The sequence below is a fragment of the Ambystoma mexicanum genome, chromosome 12 (genome assembly GCF_040938575.1).
Source record: "Ambystoma mexicanum isolate Mex_15411 chromosome 12, UKY_AmexF1_1, whole genome shotgun sequence".
In the NCBI taxonomy this organism is placed as follows: Eukaryota; Metazoa; Chordata; class Amphibia; order Caudata; family Ambystomatidae; genus Ambystoma; species Ambystoma mexicanum.
The window spans coordinates 769,521,311-769,534,559 of record NC_090936.1 but is presented as its reverse complement, the minus strand read 5'-3'; the positions used below and the strand labels follow the sequence as shown (position 1 = coordinate 769,534,559).

At 45.6% G+C, this 13,249-nt stretch overlaps 1 protein-coding gene across 1 annotated transcript in view; it reads right to left on the bottom strand.

Annotated features, from left to right (window-relative positions):
• ZDHHC17 (zinc finger DHHC-type palmitoyltransferase 17) overlaps positions 1-13,249 on the bottom strand; it is a 1,301,491-nt gene that overhangs the window by 1,017,654 nt on the left and 270,588 nt on the right. Inside the window, exon 5 of the mRNA XM_069629270.1 lies at positions 7,121-7,265. Within this exon, the coding sequence (XP_069485371.1) occupies positions 7,121-7,265 (145 nt within the window). The remainder of the gene's footprint in view (positions 1-7,120; positions 7,266-13,249) is intronic.

Sequence of the window (13,249 nt, the reverse complement as noted above, 5' to 3'; positions counted from 1 at the left end):
CTTATAGTCTTTGTTCACCTTATGGAAGCTGTAGTTAAGAATAAGGCGAGTAAATCCAATAAGTCCAGCAAGGTCCAAAGAGCGTACCGCGGCAAAGCGGGACTTTCAGGGGCTTCCACGGGTGCGCAGTCATTCTTGACCACACATTTAGTGGCTTGCGAAGGTCAGCTGAAGCACTCTGGCTGTATGCAAAGAGGAATGACCTTATAATTAATCTGGAGAAAACCCAAGTTATGGTTTTCTCCAGTGAAAAGATTGCTCACATCAAATTAAGGATCTAAAAACAAGAGATATATACCCCTAATTATAGATACTTGGGCATAGAGTTCAAGACAAGTAATGACCATCTCCTATGAATTCAAGCTAGAAAAATCAGAGCTTCCCAAATCACAGCTCTCGTCTATCGCTTTACAGCGTCCCATGGGGGCTTTAGCATCTGGGCAGCACGATTACTGTTACAACAACAGGTTCTTACCCCAATGATGGTTTATGGCCTTGAAGCTTTGCAGCAGATTGATCTTAAGTGGTTCAAGGTAGTGGAGGGCACACATTGTTGAAATAAAAAAGTTGGGCCTCCCTACCTGTATCCCTATGGCTATCATCAGACTTGAATTGGGGTTGCAATCTTTGAAATCGCTGGTTTTTAGGAGAAGGGCAGAATTATATATGAAGATAAGCACCACTTCCGGTAATCAATTCTTGGTCTCTCTGCAACATGAAGTAATGAAGGAGTTTAAGAAGTCTCCTCTAAAGACTAATATTTAATTATTTTTAGATTAGATAAACTGGAGTAACCGACAGGGAGAATTCTCCCCGGCTCTAAAATCTTTGTCAAAAAAGGTTGATTTAGGCAACTGGTTAGGAAATTATGTTCACCTTGAAGATCTCAAATAATATCAATTTGTGAAATATATGCTATACACATAAAAAGACAACAATATTTAAATGTATGTCCAGAAATAAGACTTTGAAGATTTATCCTACTTCTTAGGATTAATCATCTTTCAGTCCTGGGAAATACTGGTGCAGTAAATAAATTAACCAGCTTAGAACGCTGTTGCAGATTATGCGACGATAAGGAATCAGTTGAGTCAGGGAAACATCCATTGACTAAATGCCAGAAGATAAGTACCTATAAAAGACAGTATGAGAAATATGTACATAATATAGAACATATAAAGGAGGCAATCTTTTGGTGGCGTAATATCAACTCCATAAATTTGAAGTGTTTCATAGCAATATATAATGTTTGGTTAGTGATTGAGAGCTTATGAGGGATCTCTATTTGAATGTAATTCAACTGTTTGGTATTGGATTACGAGTTTATACAGCATAGCGGGTTTTATATGGAAATGAGAATGGTAAACATGTTAATATGACAATCACCATACGGTATATTTATTTGTGTTTGATTTAATATGCTGTGATTTACTCTGTATTTATGTGAACTATTTTAATATGGATTAGGTTTGTTAGATTGTATATATATGATTTATAAGTATGTGAAAAGTTTATTTATAAAAACTAACATTCATAAATCAATTAAAAAAATAATGTAGGAGCTAGGACTGAAAAGGAGCGGCGTCCCAGCCGCACACGCTAGTACCTCTGTATTTTAAGAATAACAGGCAGAGCGCAGCTGCCTAGTAGCACTATCTTATTTTTCAAATACTCTGGGCCTACATTGTGTAAAGCCGGTGAGTGACACAAAGTACCTTAAACTCAATCTGTGCTGCCATCGGGAGCCAATAAAGGCGATGCAGGAGGGCTGCAGAAAGGGTCAGATCGGGCGCATTAAGCGCCAATCTTGCTGCTAAATTCTGATTAGCTGCATACGTTGTATCTGATATTCAGGTTGCCCCAAGTATATCCTGTTGCAGTAGTCCAGTGACCCGATTATAGTAGACGTGGCTGTCATAGTTCGGCTGTCTGGGGGTAGCAAAGGCAGTACCTTCCTCGAGATTAAGTTTCCCAAACCCTGCATTTCAGACATCTGTGCTTCTGACGAACCACTGGGAAGGAGCCTCACCCCAAGGCTTTTCACAGACGCACATACTACTAGGCAGGGGCCAAGCGAGTCAGGCCAGAAGTGAGAATTCCAGAGACTGCAAGCCGTTTGGGGACCAAACACCAAGACATTTGTTTTATTTCCATTCAACTTCAGCCAACTGACAGACATCCACTTGCCTAGGTTATCCAGGCAGTCAAGAAGTTTGCCAAAGGGTTCAATTTGTGGGGAGTCCAGCCAAAACGCTGAGTGTTATCGGCTATGGTGTAAAATAGGACTCAGCAATCAAGTCTGCCAATAGGCAGACATGCAGATTAAAAAGGAGATGGGACAAGGCAGAAATCAGAGATTGGCAAGCCTGAAAGGAAATGGACTTGGCCCGTCCCTCAAGATATTACTCAAACCATGCCAGTAGTGGCCCTGTAATGCCTGCTTACTCAAAACGGATCAATAGACTGCTGTGATCAACTATACTGAGTGCCGCAGAGAGGTCCAGCAGAATTAGCACTCCGACCTCTCTGCGGTCCTGGAGAAGAGCTAAATCATCCAGCAGTGATGTGATATAACTGATTCCTTACCCATTGCTGGACGCAATCTAGACTGAAAAGGATGCAAGCGGTTATGTTCCAAAAATTGCAAGAACTGAAGTGTAATCACAGCCTCCATAAATTTCATTATGGCCGGAAGTAGAGAGATGGGTCTGTAATTAACCACCGCCCAAGGGTCCAAATTTGAAGAGGAGTGACCACTGCAGGTTTCAAAACGGCTGGAATTTCCCCAGCAGTAAAGGAGTACGGTAGGGCCGCTGTAAACATGCAGATAGTCCTCTGTGAAAGGGCTTTTAGAATATGTAATGGTACTGTATCAAAAGGTGAAGCTTATTTCAGACCATGCAGAACCCTCGGTATAACATCCATGGGCTCTAGACCGAATGTTTCCGCAGGAGTAGGTATGGTAGATCCCCTTAAAGGAGGGTCCTGTGGCCCATCCTCCTCAGCAGCAATTTCACCGCTCGTAATAGCTTGGCAGATACCTCTATCAGAGAACAACGTGCTAATCGCATTACATTGCAGTTGCGCATCTGGTAGTTCGTCCTGCCTCTTAGAAGGACAGAGTCAGCTCTTTTTCCACAATAAACAATTCCCTAGAGGTACGCAATGCTTCAGATATCCGCTTTGCATATAATTTTGATTTATCCTCTACAATCATCTTGTTCTAACGTGACACTGCTTGTTTATAGGCAGTACGAGCTTCCAGACCATATCTTAGCCCCCATTTCCTCTGAAGACGGCAAGGCTGCTTTTGGGCCCGAAGATCAGGAGTAAACCAGGCCACCGTAGACTTTGTTCTCCCGAAATGAGACTTAATAGGGTCCAAAGCATCTGCTACCTTTGAAAGAGATAGCTACAGATATCGTCACCCTCTCCCATAAATCCATATTCACCTCTGCATGCCATGAGAGACCTCAGGAGAGCAATATGGTACTTTAACAATAAAGGGTACCAGAAAGTGATCAGACCAGGTGACCGGAACAGGAGTAAAACCTGCTGTCAGACTCTCTTCAGAGAAAAGGAGTTCAAGCAGATTCCCATTCTTATGGGTGGGAAGATGATTATGCAGGCCTAAAAAGTCTGATAGGCTAGTGGAACAAGTTACTTTCTTACCTGGTAACGTTCTTTCGATGGGATGTTCCGCCGAAGAGCGGATCCGGACTCTTCAAAGAGAGATTCCCTGGTGGATTGTCAGGAGGCCTCTGCCGGAAAGGAAGACAGTAGCCGTGGGCTATGATCTCCAGAACCCACACATCTGAAGTAATGGCACGCCATTCTACAAGATGCTGCGCCAGCCTTCCCCCAATCGGCGAACCATGGGACACGGCCTCATGACTGAGCTGAAGCGGCTGCAGCAGTGTCTGAGGGCAAAGAGGCAACTGCTTGAGTGGCTTTGGCACCTCGAGTACCCTGTTTTCCACCTCTGGTACTCCTACGCTGGCCTCTTTGAGTTGCAGCTCCCCCCGATTTACCATAGGTCGAGTAAAAGGAACCTCCCCTCCATTGCTTTCCCCTAGGACGAAAAGGCGGAGGTTGGCAAACTGCAGCGCTCAACGACTTCGCTGCAGCCTTCGAGGTCTGTAACCTCTCAAGGCTCTCATCAGCCTTGCTGCCAAAAAGATGGTCACCATCAAAGGGCATGTTGAGAAGCCGGGCTTGTACATCCGGAGCAAACCCCGACTTCCGCAACCACGCAGATCTGCGCATCACGGTACTCGCCACCATGGACTGTCTGCCACGTCCAGACCTGATTGAACGGATTCACACATGGCATCCTTGCCATCCTTTACAAGTGCAAGACAGCCATCCCGTTCCTCCCCTTCGGGAATATGTTCAGCCGCCAAAGAAACAATTCCACAGTGTGAGTGAAACGTGCTAAGGCACACACAGTTGGCTGCTTTCAAAGCCATACCCCATGAAGAAGCCATACCCCCTGAAGAAAATACTTTCTTCGCCCAACCGCCAAAACGTTTGTCGTCACTATCATGAGGGATGGTAGAGTAAGACGCCTGTTTTGATGGGGCCGTAGCCGCCTGCACCACCAAACTCTCCAGAGTAGGGTGGATGGACAAGTAGCCGGGGTCACCACTGGCTGGACGGTATTTTTTCGGCAACGACTTACCCACTGCCGGGAGACTCTCCAGAGCAGTCCAAGCTGCTGCCACCCTTCTTTGCAAGGCCATATGAAATGCCAGTACCGGGTCAGTTGGTGGACCTTGGTCCAAGATATCTGTCAGGTCATCCTGCAGAAAATCCACTGGTGGCGCAGAACACCCAAAGTCACCCTCGACATGAGACAACGGTATGAAGACAAGGTGTGCGTGCCAGGCTCAGGCCTATCAAACTCGACCTCCGGAGGTGTGTCCAGACCACTGGCATCGTGCAAAGACTGACGCAGGTCTTCCATCTGGCTATGACCAGACAATAGTTCATCAGTAACCAAACCTTCATCAGATTTTGCAAAGATTAAACACAAGGGGAATCCTTGAGACATCTAATAATAGAATGCCCTAGCCTTGCACACAAGTGAAGAGTTTTTCTATAAACACCTCAGCCAATTTAGAACATTAACGAAAGACTCAATGTGGTTGAGAATCTTCAATGCAACTTCAATAGCCCTGTACTTTGATACTGTAAAATATATTCCTGTACTGAATTTTCATGAAGCTACCATAATTTAAAGAAAATGACGGAGTAGCATCAGCATATGGTGAAGTTACGTTACGTTATATTTATTTCAAGAGCGCATGTACGCCCGTGGGCATCATGGTGCTAGGTAAAGCAAGAGGCAAGCAGCAGTAGGCAGGAAACTAGTCAAGAAGTCTTAAGTGCCCGGCGGAAGGACAGGTGATCGCCAACCGCTCAAAGAGACAGTGGAAGGCTGTTCCAGGCTTTTGCAGCTGTCACTGAGAATGCACGTCCGCCAATGCGAGAAAGTCGAGGGATAGAGACCAGGAGCGCAGACTGAGAATGCAGAGGACGAGGTGGAGCATAGTGGGGGAATTTAGCCTGGAATATATTCTGCACCCTGCTTGTAAAAGGCACGATGCACGACTGACAGATTTAAAAAGAATCCTCTCCTCAATGGGCAGTCAATGCAGTTGCCTAAGAAGCTGAGTCATGTGGGCTCGGAAAGAGGGATGAAGTACTGAGCGGGTAGTGGCATTTTGAAGCAGCTGGAGACTGTTGGTAAGGTAGCATGGCTGGCCCAGGTAAAGTGAGTTACAGTAATCCGTGGCGCTCAGCACTAGCGCAGCCACCATGGGAGCATGGTATTTAGTCGGAACAAAAGGAAGCACTTTGCGTAGTATGCACAATTTAAAATGTCCAAACTTACATACGGCACCCACTTGGGGTGCCATGGATAAAAAGGATGACACTAACTGCCAGATTTTTGACTGAGGCAGCCGGTGTGGGGCAGGTGCCTAACGATGCCGGACAGAACTCGGGAGTCCAGAAGGAGAGCGGGTTAGAGATGCCTACCACCAGCACCCCAGTCTTGGATCCATTGAGTTTCAGCCAGTTGGCCTCCATCCATGAGCCAAGACCTTCTAGGCACCTCCTAAGCCGACCATACATTTTTATTTTTTTTTTAAAAAGATCAGGGACCATATCAATCAGAATGTTATTTAGGTGATACCAGTGAGCCCCTGCTGATCTTGCATTGATCAACAAACATTTAAGAGGGCCAGTGAAAGCTCAGATCCTCCCTACATCCCTTGTCTCCATCATAGTGCTCATATCTTGAGCGCACACTGTATAGCTACTACATTGCGCTCTTTTTTTGAGCCTTGTCCCTCCTGGAGCCAGATCAATAAGTTCACCACCTGTGTACCTTACCCTGTTAATCAACCCAGTATTCATTTCTTCAGTGAGAACACCCTTTTTTTGACATAGTGTAGGGGCCCATAGCCCATCCAACACCCGGGCGTGCCCAGAAACTCTTGCCTTTAGGGTGCCTTCGGCGCATGCGTCCCGCGTCCGCTCCAGGCTACCGTTTATGATGTGCCTCAGAAGGCGGCTCATGACATGGTAGCAGAAATGGACAAAAGACTATGGTATTTACAGCAAGCCACCTTGCCCTCCCTCCCCCCACCCCCAAAGTAAAGTCTTAACACTATGCCTATAAAGGACAGTTATAAAAACGTTAGTTTTAAAAGATTTTAGTTTTTTTGTTTAAATACAAAGATCACACCAGTACTAGCTGGAAGACGTCAGCACTAGTTCACAAGCAATCTCAATCATGAAGGATGGACATGGAACTTTTAAGTTACAGTTTCTACTTCCAATACCAGGTTAGTACACTCTTACCATGCAAACTGAGAATAGTTTAGATTAAGGTTATTTTCTTTGAACTCCGAAGGTAAAGAGTGACCATAACATGATCAATATCAGGTATGCAACTCAAGCGTTAGCCTCTGAAGGGAAACAAATTACTGTTGTCACTTCAGTTTTAGACATCAGAAAATGTAACAGTAATAAATGAAAAACATAACTGCATCGTGGTGTTACTCAGGCAAAACTAAAGTACATTAAATAATCACAACTGCAGTGTATTTACCTGTCCCTTTGCAATAAGGTATGCAACAATAGAGGTATGGCCAAACTGAGCAGCAAGGTGAACACAGCTACATCCTTCGCCATCAATGAGTGAGGGATCTGCACCACATTTCATTAGCTGCACAACCATGGATAAGTGACCTTGCCTATAAAAAAAAAATACCAAACACTTTGATACATTGAAAAAGAAGACAAAGATGACAGTTTTGCCAAAGCAATTTGATGTTTTAGGACAACATATAGACAGCAGAAACCATGCTACAATAAAAGGCATCTTCTGTACACAAGGTGAGGGGGACTAGCAGGGAAGTCGGGTAAGTGCAGGAATTGGAGCGACATTATAGAATGAGAGACAAAGAAAGCAGGCAGGATAGTACAGGTGGGACAATGCTAGGAATGGGTAGGGCACGCCTGCTGTGCTGGAAGGATAATGCATTGAAGCATGTAGAACAGTGTTGTAGGAAGGGCAACGGGATGGGTGGTGAAAGCGCTAAAAGGCACAATAGGAAGATGGGGCAGATGTAGTTATCAGATAAGACACGTAAGATGTAAGCGGATTCAATTCAACACTACAGCTAAGTCAATGCCTAGTCTGGGATGCTGAGGGAAACCCTTATTGATATATTATTATGTCCAGTTTGTTTACTCTGGATGACAACCCTTATAAAACACCCCTCTCTTAGAATCCCCCTGACCCCACTGAGCCAAGAAGTAGGTTTGTTTTGCAAATTAAAAGGTTTATTTGAAAATTAAACTATATATATATATATATATATATATATATATATATATATATCACACTTTTATAATAAATTAATGTTTGATAGCACACTTGTGAAGATGATAGTGATCAACAATGGATAATGTTACAGTGGTACACTCTTTTTGATGGCTTAGAAGTGATATAGAGAGGATAAAGTAGCTGAGAATGCTTTTATGGCTTCAAGGACAATGCAATGATGAATGAAAATGCAGTACAGAAAATAAACTTGATGTGACTTCAACAAAAGACAATGTAATCACTTTTCTTTGACAATTCACCCCCCCCTTTATGCAATGTAAAGAGATGGAAGGAAAGCACACAGTTCTCAGGAATGCAATCAAATATAATTCAGTTCCCCCCTAGCAAGCTTAGAAGAAAACAGGTAGGAGTTTGAAACGCAGGCGATATACTTTGATGTGGTATGCAAAGAAGTGAAAAATATGCTTAAATGATTTTAATTCCCTCTAGAGGTTCAGGGTGGTTAGATGGATACTTTGAATCAGTTCAGGCCAGCCCTATCAATGATTCAGGGATGGTTATTAGGTTGAAAACAGATTTCAGGGATGGAAGCAAACACAAATATTTTTACCCGTGGCTAAAATTAGGCAAAATGTCAAGTCGTGTGTGTCGAGCGCAATTACGGAGGCACTATAAGGTGTAGGAAGTCGTGGTTCGTTGGAAAGCCTAGAATCTTAACTTTAAGATGAAAGTTAAATCTCGTTCCTAGCACAAACGGTTCCGGAGATACGGCCGATTTAGTAAAGGTAGTTTTTTGGATTGGAAATTTTAAAGCTCAGAATGACGGATGAGTTTTCAGTTTTAAAGATGACATAATGTCACTATTCTAGCAGGCAGTTCTAGTAGGCTAAAATAGTTTGGATTCGATTATTTTAAACTAAGATTGGTTTTGGCACAGTGCTAGCTGGGTACTCGCACTAGATTTTGGACAGGAATGCGACTTCGTCACCGATCGGGTCAGGATTGGCTGGACTTCTGCTAACGGTTCTTCACAGCGATCTGGTCTCTGGGTCTCCGGTTCCGTTATCGGTTCTGCTAGCGGTTCTGGATACAGCCGTCTCTGGTTCTGCGGGTCTGGATCAAGTGGATTCTTAGCAAGCAGCAAACCGCACAGCCCGGCGGTTGAATAGTTTGCAAATTATTTTTGAGGCCTGCTGAAGAGAACTCAGCTTGCGGGTTAGCCTCTCTGCTATAAGTTCTGAAGTAAAGTTCTGGATCCCTGGAGTTCTGGATTTGAAGTCTGGAGTCTCCCGGCAAAGCGTCCCGCAAGAAAGTGGAAAGTGAATGCATCTACCTGGGTTTCAATGTTCCTTTTATGTGTTTTGAAAATGGGTGTGTGCCTGGGTCTAGCTAAGCCTGCCCCTCTCACTTATCATTGGCCAAGCTTTCCTCTCTCCCTTGATTGGGGGAAAGAAATGGAGTGGCAGAGTGATGCTGTAGGTTTTATGGTCAGAGGAACCTCCCCTTGTCAAATTGCACACAAGGGAGTAGTTTCTTACCTGTAACTCCATTTCTCCAGCGTTGGTATCTTTCATGGATTCACATGCTTAGAATATTCCCCGTCGTCAGACTGGGAACCCTCGGTACACATATATAGTAGTTTCCTATAGGAAAAAACTTCCGACACTTGTGTGTCCTATCCACATCTACGTCCTCTCTGGGGCCGTTCACGCATGCCCCGTAGGACGTAGCGGTATAAAAGCCCCGCCCCCGCGGGTCCCGTCAGATTTCGGCCCCTCCAAAGTAGAAAGGAGAACCTGCTTATGCACATATCTTGTACATTGCATTCCGCGGAGGCTGGTGGGCGCATGTGAATCCATGAAAGACACCAACGCTGGAGAAATGGAGTTACAGGTAAGAAACTACTCCCTTCTCCAGCATTGGATCTTTCATGGATTCACATGCTTAGAATAGATTGTATAGCAGTATCCTAAAAGAAGGAGGTGAGAATGCAATGTAACATACACCACAAAAAACACCCCAAAACCTAAAATATAGGCACGTAAGCAGCAACATATTTTCTGTTATATACATATTCATAATACATATATATATATATATATATATATATATATATATATATATATATATTGCTCAAAACAGACACACTAAAGAACCAGAATAGACAAGGCAAAAGACAAAAGCTTAACCGTTTTTGGCTTACCTCATTGAAACAGATGGCGCAGAACTGCCCTTCCCATCTGTACTTCATCCGCATGCTGCCTTTCCAGGCAGTAATGGCGTGTGAACGTGTGTGGGACTGACCATGCCGCCGCCTGGCAGATGTCTGTCAGAGGAATTCCTGCCCACAGCGCCGTGGAAGAGGCTGTCGATCTTGTGGAATGGGCTCTAGGGTGCCCTTGTAGGGGTCTCCCGGCCTTGGAGTGACTAAAAGCAATCGCCGACGAGACCCATCGAGCCAGTCCTTGCTTGGAAATTGCCTTTCATCTCGTCGACGGACCTTATGCGATGAACAGCTGTCTGGTAGTTCTGAGTTCTTGTGTTCTTTGCAGATAAAATTTCAACGCCCTTTTCACATCTAGAGTATGAAGAGCCTTTTCCGCCGTCGATGACGGGGTCGCAAAGAAAGTAGGGAGAACAATGGTCGAGTGTTTGTGATAGACCGTCGGAACTTTCGGGACGAAAGTAGGATTAGTTGATAGCACCACTTTGTCCTTAAAAAATCTCATATATGGAGGGTCTATGACTAATGCCTGTAATTCCGACACTCTTCTAGCTGACGTAATGGCAATTAAGAAAGCCAGCTTCCACGATAGGAACTGCATGGATGAAGAAGACATTGGTTCGAAAGGAGGCTTATTAAGGCCGCCAGCACCACATTTAGACTCCACGATGGTGGGAACCGCTTCGTAGGGGGAAAGGTTCTAAAGAGACCCCTCATAAAATGCTTCACCAGCCTGTCGCTGAACAACGGTGAGGAATGTCTCCTCCTCGTGAACCTTGAGATGGCCGCCAGGTGCACCTTGATGGGTGACAAGGATAGCCCACTCTCTGCTAGGTGAAGAAGATACGTCAAAATTTGTTCTGGAGTTACCTCCAAAGGCCGTATTTCGTGCTGCGTTTGACACCACATACAGAGCCTTCGCCACTTGCACATGTATGACTTGTTAGTGGAAGGAGCCCTAGCCGCCTGTAGAATTCTCCGGCAATCCGACGAAACTTTCAAACTGCCAAATTCCGAAAAGTCAGGAGCCAGGCCGTCAGGTTGAGGCTGTCCAGATTGTGATGGCACACCGTTCCCTTGTCCCTGGACAGAAGATTCGGAATTTTCTGGAAAGTTATCGGTTGTTCCAATGACAGATGTAGTAGGTCGGAAAACCACGGTTGTCTCAGCCAATACGGTGCCATTAGAATGACCCGGCATTTGTATCTGCGAATCCACTGTATTGTCCTCCGTATAAGAGGAAACGGAGGGAAGGCGTACAGGAACTTGTCTGTCCACGGAAATGAGAACGCTTCCCCTAGGGATCCTTTCTGAGGCCATCTGCTCGCGAACTGCTCGCATTTCTTGTTTTCTTTCGTTGCGAAGAGATCGACTGAGGGGAGACCCCACCTTTTGAAGATTTTCTGCAGCTGAATGGTGTCCATCTCCCACTCGTGTATCTGAGCCATGCTCCTGCTCAGGGAATCCGCTTGTACGTTCTTCACACCTGGGAGATGGTGAGCCACTATAGATATGTTGTGTTTCACAGCCCAATGCCATACCTTTTGAGCCTCCACAGAAAGGGTCCTGGATCTCGTGCCGCCTTGTTGTATCAAGTAGAACATGGCTGTCGTGTTGTCTGTCAGCACTCTCACTCTCGACCCCTTGATATGTGGGAGGAATGATTTTAAGGCCCATCTCACTGCCCTCAGTTCCAGCACATTGATATGCAGGCGTGATTCGGTCGGAGACCATCTGCCCTGGGTTTGGTGGTTGTCCATGTGTGCTCCCCAGCCCGTCAGGGATGCGTCCGTGATGATGGTATTCTGAAATTCTGGTTCTTGTAGAGGAACCGCCTTGTCCAGGTTGTGAAGGCTTTTCCACCACTGGAGGGCTCGGATGATACCGTCGTCGTCGACGGTTATCCTGTCTGACCATCGACCCGTGGCCTGCCTCCATCTGTCCGCTAGGAATTCCTGTAGAGGCCTCATGAACAAACGACAGTTGGCTACTAAGTGGAAGCCATGGAACCTAGGATCGCCACATACTTCCTCACTGAAAGTGTGCCATGTAAGCGTAGTTGACTCGTCAGTCGATTGATCTTTGACCTTCTGTCCAGGGAAGGTTTCACTATTCCTTCCTGGGTTGCGAATTGAGCACCCAAGAACTTTAAGTTCCTTGATGGCCTTAGAGAGGACTTTTCGAAGTTCACTGCGAACCCCAGTCGTTGCAGAAGCTGTAAGGTGTCTGTATGCTGTCGTTGGTCGACGCCGAGGAGGATCCCCTCACAAGCCAGTCGTCGAGGTACGGGTATACATGATGCCCTTTCTTTTGCAGCCAGGCTGCCACGGGTGCCAAACATTTTGTGAACGTTCTTGGGGAGGATTTGAGACCAAACGGGAGCACTACGAATTGGTAGTGTGTGCGACCTACCATGAACCTCAGAAACTTCCTGTGTTTTTGACACATAGGGATGTGGAAGTACGCGTCCTGTAGATCTAGAGACGCCAAAAAATCCCCCACTTGAACGGACCTGATAACTTCCTGCAGCGTGAGCATTTTGAATTTCTGGCTCTGTAAGGTCTTGTTGAGGTCGCGCAAGTCAAGAATGGGACGCCATTTTCCGTTCGGCTTTTTTACCACAAAACACCGTGAGTATACCCCTTGGCCTTTCTGCGATGCAGGGACTAACTCTATGGCACCTTTTCGTAACCTAAGTGCTACTTCCTGCAGCAAAATGTTCAGATGAGGTTGGGTTAGGGGTACCGGTGGACAACTTGGAGGTTTGCATTTGAATAGTAGGGAATGTCCGTACCTCACCGTGTCCAACACCCACTGATCTGTTGTGATGTTTTCCCATTCTTTGACGCAGCTTGACACTCTTCCTTCCAGAACGGTGTGCATCCAGTCATTGCTGGTCTCTGTTTGTTCGTCGACGACGAATAAGTCGGTCGTCTCTTGGATGACTGGAAGTTTCTGCGCCGGCTTGAGTTTTGAGAGGCGCGTCTATATCCTTGGGAAGGGTATGCCGATCTGCCAAAGGATCTATCCCTGGGTGTAGAAAATCTTGAGTTGCCAGATGCCCCTCTAAAGGGACGAAAGGATCGAAAGTGTTTACCACTCTGAAGAGCACCCAACGAACGTGCCGTATCAGAGTCCTCTTTCATGCCCTTCAAGGCCTCGTC